At 42.0% G+C, this 20,788-nt stretch overlaps 1 protein-coding gene across 1 annotated transcript; it reads left to right on the top strand.

Moving 5' to 3' along the window:
- Window positions 1-5,921: 5,921 nt before the first annotated feature.
- Window positions 5,922-16,918, top strand: LOC108502727 (p53 apoptosis effector related to PMP-22-like). The gene is made up of 3 exons (XM_017825946.1): window positions 5,922-6,250; window positions 13,717-13,860; window positions 14,477-16,918. The coding sequence occupies exons 1-3, from the start codon at window positions 6,040-6,042 to the stop codon at window positions 14,710-14,712; spliced, it is 591 nt and encodes a 196-aa protein (XP_017681435.1). The 5' UTR covers window positions 5,922-6,039; the 3' UTR covers window positions 14,713-16,918.
- The last annotated feature ends 3,870 nt before the right edge of the window (window positions 16,919-20,788 follow it).

The raw sequence follows: 20,788 nt of genomic DNA, 5'->3' as shown, positions 1-20,788 counted from the left end.
CTTTTCCAACTGATCATACTATACCACAGACTATATTTCAATTTAATTGCTATCTACTGTATGATGTGTAAACTACAAAGAGAGGAGCAAAGAGATGAGGATATTTTTCCCCTGCCTACCATCTCTCTCTTTCTGTGTAAGCACATATCTTCAGTGCTTACTTCTTATCGATGACAGTGTTTAAATTAAATCCCTCATCTCCACTCTTTTCTACATGAATCCAATCCAGTGTTTCTATTTCAGTGTTTACTACTATAAAGCACAAAAGTATATACACAATAAGCGCACAAGCACTTGAGGGAAACAGGTAGATACTGTAACACTTCATGAGCTAAAACGCTTCCCTGCAGTACCCTTGTCAACACCCAAGCAGTGTTTCCCTGTTCTCCCTCCTCCTTCTCTCAGCCCTTTCCTACTGCTCTTAATCTTGGTCATGCACGTTCGTGTTAACTCCATCTGCAGTTTTAAAATTATTTCTTCTCCCATACTTTTAGGTATTTACAATATGATCTTCTGCAAAGTCTTCTTTCATCTTTCTGCACTCAACTCTCTCTCACAGCAAGGTAGGTGTTCAAGAATGACATGCTTTTAAAATTAAGAGGTACAACACTGTTTCTGCAAGGGGAAGCCAACTCTGCAAATGTGATCAAGCTGATGTGAACAAAGTGAATCATTTGCAGCAGGACAAATAGATGGAAATTTCCCATATTTGTCCAGCATGATGGAAGAGAAGACTCAGAATTATAACTATTTATAACTATTGCTTTTCAAAATAATAGAGGAAAGTGGGTCATTGCCAGGGAGAAAAACGGAGGCAGCTCCTGGTGGAACAAAGCTTGGGAGAGATTGCGTCAGAAACAGCACCCCTAATTTGCCCCTGAAAATAATGACTCAAAGTATTGACGTTCATGCATGCTGTGTTAATCCAGTGTCATGTCCAAATGTGTTGCTAATTTAGAGTTGTGATCCCTCATTCGAGCATGTGCTTAAGTACCAGGCTGTCTCTTAGAAATCAGGCCTCAGTGGACTGAGCTATTGGGTGAGTCATTTATAAAAGCTAAACAGGTGCTTTAATGTGCAGCTGTGCAATGAAATGTCTGCTTCAGGATGTGCAGTTGGAGATCAAATTTTTCCCAAAAGCTCCTGATGCCACTGCTGGGAACCAAGACATTGTTTTACAAGAGCTGCCTGTGTTGTGCATCACCAAAAATGGTGATGATCTTCTACAATAATATATTGAGTACTGAGTAAAAAATACTGAGTAAAATGTATATAACCCCAGTTATATAACACCAGTTCAATTGCTCTTCTCTGGACATGCTCCACTCCAGCACCAGAATATCCTTCTTGCAGTGAGGGGCCCAGAACTGACCACAGGATTTGAGGTGTGGCCTCGCCAGTGCTGAGTATAGGGGAGCGATCATTTCCCTAGTCCTGCTGGCCACGCTTTTGCCGACTGCAGCCGGAAAGCCATTTTCTCGTTGTGACAGGAGAAGAAACAAGGACAGCTGAGAGGGCCCCGCCGAACCTGGCCAAGCCACTCGGGAGGCTCCGCGGTGCCAGGCGGAGGGTCCCGGGACACAATAAGCCCCTCTTCGAGGAGGGGATTCTGGTGGGAGGCCGCCGCTGCCCTCCCCGGATCTCAACCCCCCCACTTCCAAGCTTTCCCGAGGTGACTCCTGCCCTCTGGCGGCAGAGAGACCGCCAGCCCCGGCCCCACCCCGCCGCCCCCGGACACCTGCGGCGCTTGTAAAAAGTGTCATGGGAGTAGAAATTTCAGGTCTCAAGGAGAGTTTCAGATTTGACACCCGGACTCAGAAAGGTGTGAAAAACCATTTCCAGCTTTGTATTTGATATTGCACGAAGACGATATTTTTACAAGTCACATCTCTTGATTTATCAGATGTCAGAATAGATACAAGCATGCTCTCTGCAAGAATTAGTGAGTCTTTCCCATTCTTCTGAATAAACAGAAGTTTATCTTAAATGAAAACAAAGTAAAAAACAGTGAAACCCTCCATCTCCTCGTAAATAAGTATACACTGTACCTTGGGTTTTCTTGTAGGTTCAAAAAGAAGTAATAGCAACTCTAGGAAATAATGTTTGTAAGCTGCACCAAGCCCACATTCCTGCAGGAATAGTTCCAGTGTTAGCCAGGCAATTGCTAGCACTTTTTAACATCACACATGAAGATGGTCAACATTGGAAAAAGACTTATGGACAAACCCCAAATCACTATGGATATCAAGGATGACACAGTTCTTTATTTAATGTTTTCCTTTTTTATATTTTGGAAATGCAAATGAGAGGATGAGGTAAAGGAGGAAAAGTTACAGCAACCAGTCCATAGACCTTAGTTGTCTGAAGACCCTAGATATTGTGTGGGCTTGATCTAAGTGAGCCTGAGGCCCCTAGAGAGTTCTGAGGTAAAATCCCTGCTACCTGGGATTCTGCCATTTCCTTTAATAGAAACAGAATTTCACCCAGTGCAACTCCAGGACAGTAGAGAGTCCATTGTAAAACCTAAGTGTAGAAAACTGAAGTTAGTTAGCCCACGTGCAGCCTTAAGACTGTCTGTATGGCAACCATAGGCACTGTGTACACAGAATGAGGACTGTTTACTATCCTTTTATTTCTAAGATTTTAGGTCATCTTAGGCTGATGGAGTCACACAAGGTGTCTCTTGCTGGAATGAGAAAGGGTTAGTCACACCTCTGCAGGCCAAACTGTTGCCCTAGTATTTTCACAAGGCTCTCGAAGCAGGCTCAACAGCACATCAATTGCAGAGAGCCAGCTTATTTCATCTATGCCAGCTCCAGATGAGTCTCTAATGTAAACTGAGTTCAACCAAGGGCTACTGACAAAAGCTTGTCAGAAAAATTTCTTTCTTATAAATTCAGATAATGGCAGCTTTTGAGCACGCACGAGGAAATTGAAGTTTGATCTGGAAATACTGATGGAGTGGTTGTTGCAGGTTACACTAAGTACATCCCATCCCTATCCTGTTTTATGGATTGAATGACTATCCTGTTTAGGTGATGCTAATTAGGTATTATGGCTGTGATGCCTGAAGAGAGATTAAGTAGAATTGGGGCACTTGGACATTGAGGAAAGTGAGCATAAGACGCTGCTGAAGGACAACACCCATGAATTACAAAATAATTGGATTTACAACAGGTATTCAGTCTCTGGACGTTGCTTTTTTTCCTAATGGTTTAGCTGAGAGGTAAAAAGGTCAGAAAATATAGTGGGATAAAACCCCAGCCCTGAGGTGACTCCCTGCTGCAAGGCACAGAGATGCCTTTGGCTCTGTGCTACCCACCATGTGTCCCCCTTCTGCCCCTCCTCCCCAAAATGAACTCTTGGCAACCAGCCTGCAAATTCCCACTGGCACATTTCAAAGCCTGTGAGAGCCCATCCATACCCGTCTGGGCTGGAACTGATCTCTGACCTTCACTCAGGGCTACTTGGATTTCTCCGATAGCTGGGTGAATGATTGCCAGCAGTGGTAAATTATTTACTCCACATAAAGCACCATCTACCAGAGAGGCATATCCCTCATTACACTACAGAGAAAAATATTTCTATAGATCCACAAAGATTATGAAATTATTTTATTATTCACATAATAAAATAAATGAAGGTAAGGGTAGTGATGATGAAAGAAGGTTATGATTCTTTTTTCCCGTGGTTAAAGAAAAAATTGGGGAAAGTGTCTAGATTTTCATAGCTACAGAACGACACATAGCTGTGTTCATGGCTGAAGATATTGTACATTTGGCAAAGCAGCTTGATCCAGAATGCCCAGATAGGTTCAGGTGGGTTTGGTGTTTACTATAGCAAACCTCCTGTTTGTTTTGTTATGTATTAGGGCATCTTTTCCTCATGATCATAGCACTACATTTTTTCATGTGTGTATCATTGCAGCCCCACAGAGCTGACTCCTACCATCTGGTCTCTGTGAAGATGTGGGTTATACAGCCCAGAGGTGAGAAAAACTACATATGTTACTGGAGCTGCCTATTTTGCTGCATGAGGCACTGGGTTATTAGTTTGCTAGATTTCCTCTTTACTAAATCCAAGTATCACTGGGACTGAAGGCAGATAACTTCATTGACTGTGTCGTAGACCCCCAGTCATACATAGTGAAATGTTTGGTATATTATCTTTTAACTTCAGCTAGATTTCCTAGTTGTTTAAAAGCCAAGTATTTAAAAAGAAAGGAAAAGATGGCATTTCTCTCTTCATGGAGTCACTGGGAGAAGCAGAATAGGCCATGCAAGCCACTAATGCCAGAAGTGGGCTTGGACACTCATCTCAGAGCTTGACATTATGCTACTGAAACATCTGGGCATTGAGGCACTCTGGGTGCAGGCACAGCCTTGGGAAACCAAGTCATGCAATTACCAAAAATGGGAGCCAGCTCTATGCTCCTGTCTGAACTGGGGGAACTCCCTAACTTTTGACTTTGTAATGAAGAGAGCACTTTCCAGAGTGGTGCATTCCTTCTCTACTTCTCGCAAAATGGATGAAATTTAACCCCACTTCTTACGACAGCTCACACTTTTTGTGCTAAAGAAAGTACTTTCTGCATCTCCTGCTGAGGTGACTTGAGTGCTGATAGTGAGACTGCTGGAAAATCACTGCTCAGCACGGTGCAAATGAAGTTCTGCTGTAGTGACAAAGAGATGATTATGGTGCCCAGTTCTCCCATTACTTCTCTATGAAAAAACTGTGTGCTGATGACTGAGACTTGCAAGTAGTTCTGGCAAAATTTATATAGAGCTCTATTTTATTACGAATTTGGAATGAAATCTGAAGAATGGGAATGAGCATAAGGATGTTGGGAGGGCTGGTCAAACACCACATATTTTAAGGTAACCTGTCTGAGATTTTTGCAACTTGTCTATAGTGATATCATACCATTGTTCTGATTTTTAGCATCACAATCTATTCCCTGATATTTGCCAGTAATTAGTACTCAAATGAGGTTGACTATCCTTCCTTGCAGGACACCTCCCCTAAATACCTTTTGAGGAACTGACAAATTTGATTGACAGTTTGATCATATGTGACATAGCGGTGACAAAATCCCAGTTGATGCAGTCCAATAAAGACTCATCCTCCATGAAACCCACAGATCTTATTGTAGAGAAGCACTTCTCTCATAACCAAAATTTTGGGTGTTCATTCATGCCATGTGATGGGGAAGCCTTCATTTTGGTCATCTTGCATCTGGGGGTGCATTTCCAGATATGGAATGAGAAAAGGTCAGGGTGCATGGGTCCTGAGTACCACTGCTGGGCTGTGCCCATGAAAGCTGGAGCACAATTGCAATCGAACATTGATTAGATGATCATTAGGAAATGTGCATTTGTTTAATGCTGAGCCTGATGTGAGGCAAGTGATAGTTTCCTTGTTAGTAGTCACATTCCCATCCTCATATGACATCTGCCTTTAAGGTGTTTTTTCAACTGCACAGGAACTTACTACAAGCTTTTTGTGCCTCAAGTGGTTACCACCATCGGTATTATCAATGTTGAGTAATGCTGGTCGGTCCATCCAGTGAACAGAGAGGAGGAGGATGAGCTCCAGTCCCTGGGAGGACGGCAGGGTTCGTGGAACCCCGAGAACGGAAAGTTTTTTCGCTGTGGTTGCACTTTGCGGTGGCGGGGCCACGACGGAGGAGCGGATGCGGGTGCGGAAGGGTGGCAGACAGCAAGAGGATAAGTGCAAGGGTGAGCCCAGGCGGGGCGAGCCAAGGGCCAGGGATTCTCGGGGCTGGAGTGGAGCCGGAGCCGAGCGGGAGCGGGCTCGCCCCGCGTTCCCTCCCCTTCCCTCCGCTCCTCTCCGCCGGCCCCACCGGTGGGGCCCGCCAGCGGCGGTAGGCTTAGTCAGAGGAATGTGGGTGGGACTCCCTCCTCCCCTGCGCCTTAAAACCCCGCTCGGACCGGGGCGCCTGCAGTCTCCCGTCCCAGCGGAGCGTCCCCGCCGCACCCCACCCGCGACGCTCGCTGAGCGCCCCGCCGGCCGCGCAGGATGGTGGTGTGCGGCCTCGCCTGCTGGAGGTGCAGGTGGCTCCTGCCACTGCTGCTGGGCCTGGCCATCATCATGGGCATCATCGCCCTGGCGGGCCGGGGGTGGCTGGAGTCCGAGTCGGAGCCCTACGTGCAGCAAGCGTCGCTGTGGGAGAGCTGCACGCGGGGCGAGGAGGACCTCAACTGGAACTGCGAATCCCTCATGGACTACGGTGAGTGAGAAGCCCTCCGAGGGACCCGGGACAGTGGGTGCCATGGCCATGGACCCTTCCTGCCTCTGTTGTGGAGCAGTTGCTTTCCGGGATGAAGTTTCCTTCGCAGAACCAGTACTCGTGCTGTTTTGGGGCTTAAACCAGCAAAGAAACACGGGTCTAGACTGCTTCAGAGTGATCTTTTTTATCAGTACAACACTGAGAAACCGGGGTGTTGATATTTTAGGTTTTTCTAAAGTTATTTTACAGCCAAAGTAAGACAGCCAACTGGTTACAAGTTCATCAATTTGCTTAGCCTCAACTCTCCGCAGGCTGCAGTCCCAGCAGCCTTACCTGGCACCAGTGAACTCCCCCGCCCTGTGCCGGTGGCCTCCCTGGTCAGACGGGAGGCCACCGGCATCGCTCCCTGACAAACCTTTGCGGGAGGTGTCCTATGCGGAACCACACCTGGACAGTAGTAAAATGGGCTTTCCTCGACTCTTTCGAGGGAGAGAGCACCTGAATTTAACCCTGCCTGGCCAAGACAGTGCAGCTATTAAAATACCTCCTGACCTGCAGCTTAAAATGGCCTGATGTGGGTTTGCAGGCAGGAAAAAAAAATGCTCTTTCCTTTGTATACCTCTCTGTTGCACTGGGGCCTAAATCAGGGATAATTGCGCCTCTGTTTTAACTTGCTGAGCTGCTTCTGTATCTGGCATCAACAACATAATATTCTTATTGCACACTCTCAGTTTCTGGGTCTTTTGGGGGACTTCTTGTTTTATTGCTAGAACACATGGGTCTGATTACATCTGCTTTTCCCTAAACCAAAATATTTCTGGACAAATAAGCAGACCCGCCTTAAGATCCTGGATGAGGGTTCTTTAGGGACTGAGAAGCTGGAAGGGTGTGTTTCAGCTGGGAGAGCTGGGACTGCTTCCCTGCGCAGATCCCTTGCTGCCCGAGCAAGGCAGACTGACTTCCAGAAGCTTTTAATTGCAACATTTGCGCTTGAAAGCTAAATCCTGAATATACTGTAAGAGAAGTGGCTTTGTTTCTTGGCCAGGTGATGACTTCAGGCCTCACCTAGGTGGAAGAAATCTGGATAGTGAGAAAAATATGTCCATCTCCCCCATTAGACAGAGAAGAAAATGTGATAGAGTTGCTGAAATTTGCATTGCAAAAGGAAAAAGTGCTAACACAGAACAGCTGCTGAAATCTGTTTTCTCCTGTAGTGACACTGCTTGTCACTTCCCTGAGTACTGATGGGTGTGTGCTTTGCGTCAGCCTTCAGTGTTGTGGGGCAAAAGTAATGTTCTGCTGTTTTTTCTAGTTAACAAGCTGACAGAGAAGAATAGTATCCTGGACTTGGCTTATTTAAGCTCTAGCTTATTTAACCCAAAACTTACTTAAATCCTTGGCTCATTTATACCAATTTGCCTCTTTTAAATTTTCATAACATCAGTACCACTGTCTACTAAAACAGTATTTACATCTAGAGACAGGATGTAACACATGAGTTCAGGTTTGATTTATTTTGTTTCCTTTTTTTCCTATGCTAATGCAATTAGTCGCAAAATAGGTGAGGGCATTTACAAAGGAAAAAATGCCTAGCAGGCATTTACAGCACTGCTGAAGGAAAATTAAACTTAACTAATTGAGATGCATAACTTGTGTTTTGCATACAGTAACTGCTAAGCACTAAACATCCTCCACCTCTCTTGATGAAATGGAGACTTCAGAGTGGATCTCCATTAACAGAAAGTTCTATTAGACAACTTCTTAATTGAGCTGTGGCATGTGTACTAAGAAAAGGAAGAGAAAAAGCAGCTGAGTTGCTTATTTTAAATGAGGGGAAAGGGGCGAGAACAGACAAATAAAGATTTGCAAATAAGAGTGTCTCATAAACTGCATTGCTTCTTAATAGACATTTGTAAATGCCACATGAGAGGGAAGAAGTGAAAGGGAAAAAGAAGAGTAGGATGTCATTTGGTAGGGAGGCAGGGAAGGGATTTTGTTTAGAGTTCTGTACTGGTTTGCGTCTGGGAAGTACTCTGGCTGGCAGCGTCTGTGTATTATCAAAATGTTGCAGTGCAGAGGTGTTGTACTGCACTAGAATATGACTCAAGATGACTTAATCTAGACCATTGCAGGATTAAACTGTTGGCTTGGTGTTTAAAACATATCAGTAAACCATCAGCTGTGACAAGGATTATTTGCAATGTGTTCCTTGGAGAGGGTGATTGTCTCTATAGTGATGAGGCTGTACGTTTAGGAGCAGTATTTGTGGGTGGCTGTATCCTCCTGGTTCTGAATGGCTGATCCCAGCGACTTTGCTTTGAATTAACGCTATAAAAGTGGGTGTGTATGTGTGCAGTAAAGGTAACCCCATTAGATTAACTCTTTCTTATATTCCTAACAGCCAGTTGGTGTTCATTAAGTACACAACAACCAAGGAAGAAAAAGGGAAACACTCATACCTGGTGCAAAAAAAACCCACAACAACAACAAAAAAAACCCCACCAAACCAAAAACAACAAAAGAACACCAAAACAACAAAGGCAAGGAAAAAAAAAAGGTGGAACCTAGAATTGGGAGCCCAGCCTTTGTGAATCATATTTCACTAGAGGCATGGACTTTGATACCGCAGATTATTGGTGAAGCTGAGTGCATGTGTCGACTTCACTGAGGGGCCAGGTAAATAAAGGAGGAATGTTAGATGTACACTTATCTTTTCAGTACACCTCTTTTCAAGCATGCTTTTGTCTGATTTACGATGCCATGATGTATTCAAGACAAACTAACAACATTTATACTGTCATCCAAGTGCAGGCACCTGGAAAATGCTAATGGGAAAGGTGTAGCAGTTGGTGTCCCTACCTACACCGAGAAAACATTTAGTGCAACTCCCTGGTAAAAGAACCCAGTGAACAGGTGAGGCTTGTGACTCTGCCAGTGCGCTTTGCTGGCTCCTGGGCAGGCGCACTTCCACTTCTAACAACCCAGAGACTTTAAAAGTTGGAAACATATAAGATTGTGCCTCTCCTCAGCTCCTGGCAGAGCCAACTGACTTACGCCAAGTTTGTACCAGAGGGGTTGTTTTTAATAATTTGATGTTATAGCATTTGCTTTTCCTGCACTCTGAAAGCCAAAACAGAGTTGTGATTCCCAGTATTAATTTCCAATCAGCTCTCCTAGCAAACCTCTGATCCTGGGCTCTTCTGTCTTGTGGTGGTTATGCACATAGCTTCCCTTCACCAGTCATGCTATCATGGAAGTTTGCGCATTATCTGAGCAAGAAAATGGACTGACAGTGCTCTTTTGCTTGGAGTCCACTAATCCTTTATTACATTAACAAACACAGATATTTTTTGACATTCTATGTAATGGGCTCTCAAGGCCAAACAAGAATTGCTACTGCCATTTATATACAAAAAAATATTAAAGCTACAGTGTAAAAACATGCCCCATCTATACATGTCATGATAAAAACTTCTACCCTAAGATTCCAGTTTTTCACAAGCTAACAAACTAGCTTCTGCTTTTGGAAATAAGTAAATGAAGATGAGAAAATCTTGTTGATTCAAATCCTGTAGAAGTTCATCTCCCTGCTAGACTACTTTCCTAGCCCTTTTATTATTTTCTAAAAGGAAATCTAGATTTAAATCCTTTAGCCTGTAGAGATTCCATCTTCTTCCTGGTGAGGCTGAGGCATGACCAAATGAAATCAGGAAATATACCTAATGCTAAGGCCCTGTTGCTTGCTTGCTTTTAATTTCATCATATTACTGGTGCTCATCATTTACGTTAAGTAATCCTGACCACTCCTAGTTATTTGCATGATAACATTTGCAGCTTAGTTCCTTTCCATAGTAATCATTAGTGTAATGTAGTGCTATGTAATAAAACTCTTAATCTTTCCTAATAATTATAGACCTTCAGCTCCTGAACAGTTGTTTTTTTAATGTTCTTTCAACACCACCTAATTGATAAATACTTTTCTGCTGATTAGATGCAAAGAACTTGATTATTCTTTGAGGCCAAGCCAACCTGGGAACACTAGTATCTCCAACTATTTTTCTGCTTTTCTGCTCTCCTATTCTTCTGCCTTTCATTTTATGCAGCTCCTAATTAGTGTGATGTTATTGGTGGATTTCATAAACAGACATCATATTTCTGTCTACAATACTCTCTCTGCCAAATGAATGGAACTGAAAATTTTATATTTTTATGGAAAACTTAAATCCTGGCTAAATATCTTCTGATTACAAAGTACCTCTGAGCACAAACCAGCTAGAAACTGGGGCTGATCTGTCCTTCTCTGAGCGTGAGCAGATCTCTCCAGCTCTTAAGGCAGAAAATGGTGAGAGGGTAAACTTGCACTCCTTCCTCCCGGGAGCTGTAGGGGGAAGATCTTTCAGACAGACAGGAGAACTGGGTGCCTGTGGGGACTCAACCAGCTCTCCGAAGTCTTTAGAAGGACAAGGAGCTGGGAAAGCCTGACTTGATAGGTATGGGGATGAGGGGAATTCTGCATGCAGAAACAGCAATTTCAGTCCGAGCCCTGCAGCAGCCCCTCTGCTGAAGCCTCTCCATGTTAGTGGGGGTAGCAACAGTTCTTGCGGATAAGAAACATGCCAGGGCTGCACCCTGTGCTCAGGAAAGATGCAGGCTCCCATCCCAATCTCTCTTGTCAGTCACTTATTAGAAGACTTACAGTTAATTTTTGAGATTTTTCTTACGTTGTGTGTATATATAAGTCTAGAGCCTTTTTCTGCTCTTTTTCTGATTCTCACAGGGGATCAAACGGCAGGCTGGTTGTTCACTGGCTGACTACTGCACTAGTCCAGCCCAGAGCACCCGCATCGAGTGCTGTGGCTAGCACATATGTCTCAGTCTTACCAGGTCTTGTCAGTATCAACTTGCTGTTAACTGCTGTTGGAAAAGATAATCCAGCAGGAGAAAGAGAGGAACTTATGGGATCACCAGCACCGAGCTCTGTCACACATGAGCACAAAACTTGCTGAATTTCGTAATGATGGTGCCTACTGTTGCCCTGTTTCTGAAGACCTGAAACAAAGCTGAGCTTGATATTAATCTTCCTGACAAGGTATCTCCCGCAGCCATATGTGTTGTCATTTTCAGATTGCCAGAGAGAAGAAAATAAATCATTTTGAGCAGAGCTGAGGCTGACCTGTATCCAAAAGCTTGTTATGCTTGTAAAGTAAGCACAGATGACACAAAAATGGCAGAGAGAGCACTGGGGGCATTCTGGCTTGTACTCCTCTAGTTGTGTTTTTGTTGCACCAAACCTCAAGGTGTCTAACCTGTGGGTGTATTTGAGTTTGCAGCCTAAGTTTTATCAAACAGATGCCAGAGTTGTCTTCCTATATCTTGTCAGCATATATAATGCATCTGAAAGGGAATGTGCTATGATAACTAAGTGTTCTACTTGTGCTTTTTTTCTTAATATGGTAAATATTGATAAGTAGCTTTCCAAGACCATTTAGTCTGAATCGGTTTTCCTGGGCCGGCCGTGTGTAATGGTTACATATCTCTTTACATGAGTTATCACTGAAGAAATCCTATTGTGGAGACAATATTCAATGCCTCTGTTAGGTATATATGAGAATATTTTGTATGAAAAGATTTTATCAGACTGCTGACATAGTTGTAATCTCCAGACACTCATCAGGTGTCCTCCCTCCCTCCCTCTCCCTCCTTCCTTCCCCCTCAGCATTCCCTTAGGCAAAGGGTATGAAACATGCACAGCTAGCTGAAGGAGAACCAATTTGAAAAGTTTTTGCTGTCTTGAGTAGCTCCAAGAAGGGAGAGGGAAGAGAAAACCCTTTTCCTTATCTTTTCTATGTCAGCTTTATTGTGTTCAGGTGGTAGTGGTGGTGGTTGGGAGTTTTGGGCAGAGATTCAGCTGACAGATACCTGCTGTATTTAACTTTTGCTGCTGGAATAGAGGGGAAGGAAACCAGTTCAAACTGATCTAATTAAAATAGCTGTAAAACAATGCTTTGCTTTCAGATGGCAAATTGATGTATGTAGTGGAAGTGTCTGAGATAGTTTTACTGCATTCTGTCGCAAATTACTATTTCTCCCTATTTGTGCAACTAATACAGTACATGAGTTAAGGTGGGGGATTATAATTCTTTAGGAAAAATTTATTTTACCTCCTTCTTCTGCTTACTTTTTGCACAGAAAGAATGGAAGCCACAATGAAAGCAAGATATCTCCAAAGTCACTTCAACTGTGTTGGAATGGACAGCTCTAAAGAAAGAGATTTTTTTAAAATGTTCTGACCTAGATCTCACTGCCATCTTTATTCCTACATTAGAGGGAGCTCAGGATCTGGCCCTACCTCTGTCTGTGTGAAAGCAGAAACCCACATTATGTAGATGTGGGAATTGAATTGTGATGACAGCTGACTGGAAAACAAAGCACTAGCCAGTATAGTTTAGCCCTTGTGGGCAGGTATCCTGCCTCCAGGGCAGGAACACCTTTGCTTATAGTTGTTTGCACTGGGTTCACCTCAATTACTTGGTTTCTGAAGTGGACAGGGTCTGTGAGGTCCTCTTTGCAAGTCTGTGTTACTTCAAAAGTGGAACTGCTGGCTGTTTTTCTAGGAGGTTTTCTTACCATTGTTGCCTTGGCCCTGGCCTATGGTGTGTGAGTTCTGGGTGCTAGTGCTGCTCTGCTGGAATATGGCCACTTGCTTCATGCCTGAGCCTCTCCAGCATGCAGTAGCTTGATCCTAAGAATCTCCACCAACCTGTTCCATCAGTAATGTTTCATCAAGTAATGATTCAAAGAAGACTCTTCAACTTTCAACTCAGATTTGGCTGTTTCTCTTCCACCTGCTATGTTTTAGCTGTGAATAGATATTTATCTTCAAGACCTTTCTTTTTGTCATCTTTTTCAGCTACTCCAAATTTATTTCTTTTTGGTCTTGCTAATTTTGCCACAGGTGCACTATTCTTGTCATAAAAAAACAGGAAGAAATTGTATGCTGACAGCACTGTTATTTCCCAGAAGTTATTGACTGTGGTGGTACCCTCTTGTCTGCTTTCACACTTCCCTGTGCATGCAAGTGGTTTTGTAAACTTGCATATCGAACAGGAGCTGTAACAATAAAGTGCATTGTCAGCAGCTGTGTGCCCTATCTGCTCTGCTGTGCCCTATCTGTGAGTCTTACAGATACAGAGTTTGATGGTGCTATCTCTATTATGTGGTGCACTATATCCCTCTTTTCAGCAAGATAAGTTAGTGGACAGGGAGTTCTGTGCTGCTCCAGCAATGATGATGCCTCTCTGCTCTGCAGCTGTGTGATTTGGAGGCATTCAGTATTGCTTTGAAATAAGGACATGCTTCTTACAGTAAAAGATTTCAATAAAAAATGATTAAAGAAAACCAAGGAAATGCAATGACCTACAGCAGTGTACTGCTGTGTATAACATCTTTCTTGTTTTCTCTTCAAGGCTGGGGGAGAGCAGCAGCTGCCACATACCTCGTTGGCTTTGTGATTCTGGTCATCTGTTTCGCTCTTGCAGTCATCGCGTTCTCGATCGAGATACTCCGCTTCAACTTTGTGCGAGGAATTGGAGGCTTGCTCTTTGTTGTAGGTAAGGCTGGGCACAAAGACAAGGTTATTTGAGAACAGGCATCAGCAGAAAAACATGCTAGATGGAGCCTCTCTTGTGAAATTAGCTGTCTTTGTCTCATTTATGACTCATTTTCATGGGAAACAAGGAAAGGTTGATTTCAGAGAATAATGGTTAGGGAAGTTATCCAGTGGGTTTTGTCAATTTGCACTTTCCCAAAAGCACTGTACAGGGACAGCCAACACCTTTGACCCGACATACCACATACTAAGACTTAGGAGCTGAGAGCCCTGGGTGCTTCCCACCTTTCTGATGGGAGGAGGAACAACGGGACTATGGGAGGTAACTGGCTCCGCAGGGTTCACTGTGCCTTGCTGTAGGACAGGGCTGGTCATGGCATGCAGATATGTGCCTTAGCAACCTGGCAATGTCAGCTGTAGCTGCTGCAATCAGGTAGGCGTGGGGATCTGCCTTGGCCAGAAGTCACATACCTCTGTAAGAATGCAGATTTGATTGCAGGACTGAAGCTAGTCCTTACATATCTTAAATATGCAGTTATCTCCAGGTATTTTTCTTAGTGGGAACTGTAATACATTTATTGTAATTTACTCCTGCTGTTCTTTTTCTCTCACTCTAGCTGCATTCCAGATCATTGGCTTGGTCATTTACCCAGTGAAATTCACGGAAGATATTCTACTGACAGGAGATAATATGTTCAGCTGGGCCTATGGCTTTGGTTGGGCCAGCACTGTCGTCGTTATAGGTTGTGCTTTCTTCTTCTGCTGCCTCCCCAACTGGGAAGATGAAGTCCTGGGAAACATCAAGCCTACCTATTACTACTCCTCCCCAGAGAGAGCACCATACTTAAATTGAAAGATTAAGTCCGAGTACAGTCAACTGTCAAAACAACAGAGGAGTACCTATGATGTACATCCGATGTGATTGTAGGAGACTGGAAAAAACCACCTTATTTCACCAGACTATTTTTTACTATCCCTGGCAATAAATTAGGAAAAACACTGGCATCTTTAAGCAAATAACTTTTACCTAAAGTATTCAGTTATGTATTCTCATGTCAATTCTGTTTGGGTGGTTTACTTGCTCCTTCCCTTCCCAACTAATTATTCAAACATTTGCTTATGAATAAAGAGGATTGTGTTTCAAGTGTAGAAAGGAAGAGGATAGATTTTAAACAACCCATTAGGGGGTCCTGCAAGATATTTTTTTTCATCTCTGACAAAATTACATTAAACGGACCTAGAAAAAAAGCAGCCTTCCAAAGAATGTTTTTCTTCCATCAAAGTCAGTCCCAAGGAAGGAACTTCCCTGAGACTGTCATGGTCACCTGTCACCTAAAAATCTTTTCTTGTTTCTGTTACTGTACTGTTACTGATTAAAAGCTATTTGAATTAAGGGGAAAATTAAATTAAAATTTATTTTCCACCAATTGATGCTGTTAGACAGAGATCTCCTCTAAAGCATGGAGCTGGTGGGTAACAGTGGCTAATGTAACATTGGTGGGTTTGTGGCCACAGCAGGACTTGTGATGGAGTCACAGATATGTGTTTAATATATATTGTCATAGAGACAATCAATAAAATTTCAGATGTTAAAACTACGTATATTTTTACATGGTATTTTAGGGATGCTGGTCTAGAAAATATCTTTGAGTAGAAACATAAACTGTTCTACTTGTCTACCTTTTTAAAACTGCAGTGTTTTAATTATCAGTGTACTTTGGAGGGAAATCTTAGCATAAGGTATCTGAAAACCTCCAAACGTTTGTAACACTGTAGGTACCTCAGTTTAGTAAACTTGGGGCTATTGCATGAGTCACTAGGGGTAACAGGCAAAAATAGATAAGCAGTTCTGTGAGCAATTTATGTATGCAAACTTCATACAGACATCTGTGTCGGAGTAATCTGGCTGGCTCCTAGTTTGTGTTTCTGCAGTCAGCAATTCCAAATAAGTATTCTGGCAAAGCAGAGCTGTGTCTGTGTTGGCCATGGACTGCAGCAGCTTACAGCAGATTTAATTATGGTCTATAATCTTTATCAGGGCTTTCTTCATCTGGGGAAGAAGGAAGAAACTTATTTTGTGAGCTTTTCCTCCAGCTTTGGGAGAAGCAGCTCTAGCAAAGACAGACTGAGGGGGGTACAGGTAGGGTGGAAAGCAAAGGTTGTGTATTACTTTGTTACTTCTTGCTCTCATGAACCCAGTACTTAGGGGAGGGTAAGTGTATGGGTATGTGTATTCATGGACATGTACAAAATAGAACTTAAAAAGCATTAACCAACATACTGTAAAGCTAAAGTAATTTACAACTAATATTTTACAATGCCCAGTATTTCTTGTACTATATGTTTTATAGCTTTCCATTTTGTAACACCTTTTTTAACTTGATAATACTATATATTGAATGTGATCCTGTTTTGGAAAAGTCATGTGACTCCTGAAGGTCCCTCCAAGGCCTGTATTTTATAATTTTACAGAGCATAAATGTCTGCAGACTTAAGAATTGTGTTATGAGCTCAGTTCTGGCATATACAATCAAGTGTATTTGTGATTCTTTCTGAACAAGAGAATTCTGTGACAAATGTGTCCCTTTATTTTTTTTTTGTTTTCTGTATACAGTACTGGCTGTTGGGGAATATTGTGTAGACTTACCTGTATCATAAGTAATGATAGTAATTACTTCTATCAAATTCAAAACACAGCAGAGAATCCCAAGTCTGGAAAATTCTTGTACAGCTAAAGCTGAGAAGGAGGTAAAAAAAATGTAAGAAAATGGACACCTTTCCTAATGAGAGGGAGGATGGTATGGTAGTCAGGTTTAGCATAATTTCAGTCTTTTGTATGCTTTCTTATAAGCATCGTTGTAACTTGTCAAAAAAGCACAGATATAAAATAAACTTGGCTCTGAATGTACTGGGAGTGGTAGAAGCACAACCAGCATGTTACACAATTAAGATGTTCCAGAGAAAGCTATTGCAAATAGTCATTAATTACTTTGAAGTGATACTAATGTATATGACACTCCTTTCAAATGTGGTGGCTTAATTAAAAATGTTTTAACTTACAGTTGTAGAAACTTGGTGGTGTTTGTGGTTCATGGGTTAATTTCATAAACTCAAACAAGTAGTCATTCTTACCATCTCTTAACATGAATATCGGTATCCATAAAGTGTCGGGTTAATAAAATGAAGTTAATGACCTCGTGTCCAGGAAGTGGTAGCTTCATTTTCCAGTCAAATAAGCTTAGGTATACAATGCAAAACATGTCTGTGCACTTTCTTTGGAAGTGCCAGGCATAGAATGTTCTTTGCTAAGCCAAAACCTCTTAAGTGCATCACAGCTTAAGGGGAAACTCTAAACATTTTAAGTACACAACAGTCTACAGGAGGAACGGATGTGGGAAGTCTATCCTTTATCAAAACTGTTCCAAGTGCCTTTCCTATACTGATCAAGAACTTTAAATAGTGAGAAAAAGATGGTGTACTGGCCTGCTATTTTCAGCAGAAGGCTGCACTTCTCTTGTGATTAGAAACCTTCCCATTTCTAACCTCAGATTATGTGAGGTCCACATTATAGCCCTGTGCTAGTGTCATTCTGTATCCTGAACAACTCTTTTTTCCTCTGCATTTTTACAGAGAGTGAATCTGTCAGTCACTGCTGTCTTATACCAGCTTATGGCTTCTGATTTCTGGAAAGACAGGCTCATTATTTCCCTGTTTGGTTCTTTTAATCTGTTCTCTTCCGTAAATGTCTTAATTTTTAAGTACAGTTACTACCCTGGATTCTGGTGCCTTGCATGGATTTCTTTTTGGGTTTTGGTTCCATGCCTCCTCCCTCTTAACTAGTCTTAATTTTTACATACACAAATGGGGAAAATATTTTGTTTCCTTTTAGATTTTCCTAAATGCTCTGAAGATAATTGGAGGGCTTCTATAGTGCCCGTCTTTTGACAGGAAGACAATTTGTACTCTTGTTTATCTAAAATTCTGTATTAAGCTGCAGCCTAAATCTGTGCTTGCTAAAATCCCCTGAACAGCTCCAGTGAGCTTCAGGCTGCAGTGTCACTCCTTCTAATCCAACCCTGGAGAAAAGAGAGTAGTTCAGGAGAATATGAGCACACTTTGCCCTTGTATCATGGGGAGTTATGGGCAATCAAAAATGTGCATAACTGAGTGCTAGGGAAAGCTAAATGACCTGAATGGGATGATTAATGCTTAAATCTCATGAATATGGGAAACAGCTGCCACACCCCACTGGGATTTTGTATTTTTAGTTGACGCAACAAGTGACTAATTTTTAGACAATTCATTGTCAAGGAAGAATCCTAAAAGAGTATTCACCTGACCTTTACATCCTGCATACAAGGGCTTTTGGACCTAGAGTACATACATAAATCAAGAGTGTAGTAACAGATCATTAGGAGGAGATGGGTTGTTATGGTGATAAGTACTCTAGAAACAAAAACACCCATATACTAAAAGAAAATACTGTGCACACACACACACAAAGAGTTGTTGAGATCATTGAACACTTACGAATTAATGATGAACTAAGCATATATATCTATGGAAACTGAGATGCTTTAGGAGATGCACGACAGCTGAGAGGGCTGGTCTCACAACTCAGAGCAGTGGAGGTTACTGCCAATGTGGAACAGGCCCCTGAAAAACCAGGTTATTCTGTTCCAGTAGGTGAAGTTGCACAGATTTTTAAATTAACTTGGGAGATGATACTCACAACCAGAATAAAGTTTAATCAAGTCTGGAGGATGTATTTGTCAAAGATAGGGATGCTAAGTTTCTGAATGTGATTACTGTAACAGTTGTCTATACAGGATTAGTGAAATCCATGTGCAATAGTTCACAGAAACCTGGTATATGCTAATGTTACTGCACAGGTGCAGCAGTTTTATGTGTAGATCCCATTGAACAAGAATGTGTCGATTTTCCTGTGTGTATGCAGCGTATTTATAAAATAGGTCCAATGAATCCATGGTGCAGGTCTGCACTGGCACACTAAGCAGCCTTTAGTCTGGGATTTCCTGGTGTCCAAAGGTGTGGGCAAAGCTGCTCCAGTTACAAAATTTGACATCTAGAAATCCCAGGCAAAAATCCAATGGCCTCAAATTTTGCCTCTAGAAACTTATATTTAAGTTACTTGGGAGTTGTCAAAATAATCCAAAGGGGTTTTTTATTATGATTTTTGAATTCATAAATTTAATAAGACTGTATAATAAAGACTTTAGAAGAAAACATGTGGACATGCCTAGAGCTTTACAACGTTACAGCTATAAGCAAGATAAATAATAATGTATGATAAGAACTATTCACTGTGTAATATAATTAATAGAAATAAATAAATATCTAATAAATAGAAATTAATTATATTCCTCATGGGTTCATCTTTGCAGGATTGGATAACACTAGAAGAATTGGTATGACTGCTGCTTTTTATTTATTTATGGGAATGTGGACAACACATACTATTTTTAACAGAGCTTTTTGTTAATGAAGAATATTTTGTAAGCAATTTGAAAATAACTTTTTTCTCTGATTTGGAATAGAAAAACAAAACAACTCTCAAAACAAAACTTGGAAACTCATAATTGCCATTTTGAATCAAGACAATAGGAGAAGTTGAAAATGTTGCCAGGAGACCACCAGTTTCATTTCAGCCTGTTTGTCAAATCAGTTTCACATCAGACATTTAAAACTGAAGAGGTCATTTCCATATAACATATTGGCTTAAGCAAAATCCTACTTTTGGCTGGAGAATTTCAAAGTGAAAATCCTGGCCAAAAATCTTAAAAGATATACTTGGCGTTCATGTCATAACTGTAGGTCTCAGAGTGCTTAAAGAAGTAGCTGCTCCCAACTGACCTATAAGGCACAGCAAATAAAAGCCATTCCTTTGACAGAAAATTGTAAGTAGCAAGGCTGTGGCACCTGGGAATTACCTAAGTAAAGCTAATTTTATTCCTCTTCTAAGGCAACTGAGCTATATGCTTTGCACGGAGTTACTGTTATGATCCACTACAATAGGACAAGTATTAGTCAACCTACCTATGCCACAGAGAAGTTTTGGAGCTCAAAGAAAGTAGGTTAAGTAAAATTCTCTCATATGTAGAAGAGGACTATGTTGTACCGCTGTAACTGCTTACACAGGACTTCATAAAATCCCTGTATGTAATATGCTATGATTCTTTGTGCTCACCAGAGAGCTTGTGATCCTGACAACCACACAAGGAAAATTCAGACACCCACAATGGCTACAAATGTCCAGAGGCCCTCTCAGCTGTTAACTGTGTAGTGGATTTACAGAGCCCCATTTATTTCAGCCATTTGTCTGGAGAAGTTGATGGAATTCATCAAACTTCTACAGAGCATCTGTAAGAAATACCTGTTGATTAAACCTTGTTCCAGTATAGAGCTTATCATGTCCTTTAGCAAAAACTAGCTGACAATTAAATCCATGCTCAGACACACAGAGTCTTTGTACTTTCCTAATCTTGTGTTTTCCTTATTTGTGTTTTCCTAATACAGTCTTGAATTGCTCACATAAATGACAATCCTGGATGCTGCCCTCTTTGCATCTCATGTGTTAAAATTTACTGGTCTGCACATGTAGCCTTGGTAAGGAAAGGAAGAAAGTCCTTTCAAGCCTAAGAGTTTGTCCTGTCGAGGCAAGCCTCCTTTACTAACAAGAGCCAGCCAGTGCTGCACATGGGTCAGGCTTCGGAGGTTCCACAGCAAGTTTGTCCTGGATGACGCTTGATAAAAATCTTAACAAAACCCTGTGGGAATTTGCCTCCGAGCTCAGCAGTCAGTGAATAGAGGAAATATCAAACATCTGCAGAACTTTCCTGTGCTTCGTGGGGCAGATAGAGGAAGGCCTTCCCAAACATATAGCAGCAGGACTGAGCACTGACCACTCC

Source organism: Lepidothrix coronata, unplaced genomic scaffold (assembly GCF_001604755.1).
Source record: "Lepidothrix coronata isolate B3197 unplaced genomic scaffold, Lepidothrix_coronata-1.0 Scaffold123, whole genome shotgun sequence".
NCBI lineage: Eukaryota > Metazoa > Chordata > Aves > Passeriformes > Pipridae > Lepidothrix > Lepidothrix coronata.
The sequence above is the reverse complement of the archived record's forward strand: the minus strand, read 5'-3'. Positions and strand labels throughout refer to the sequence as shown.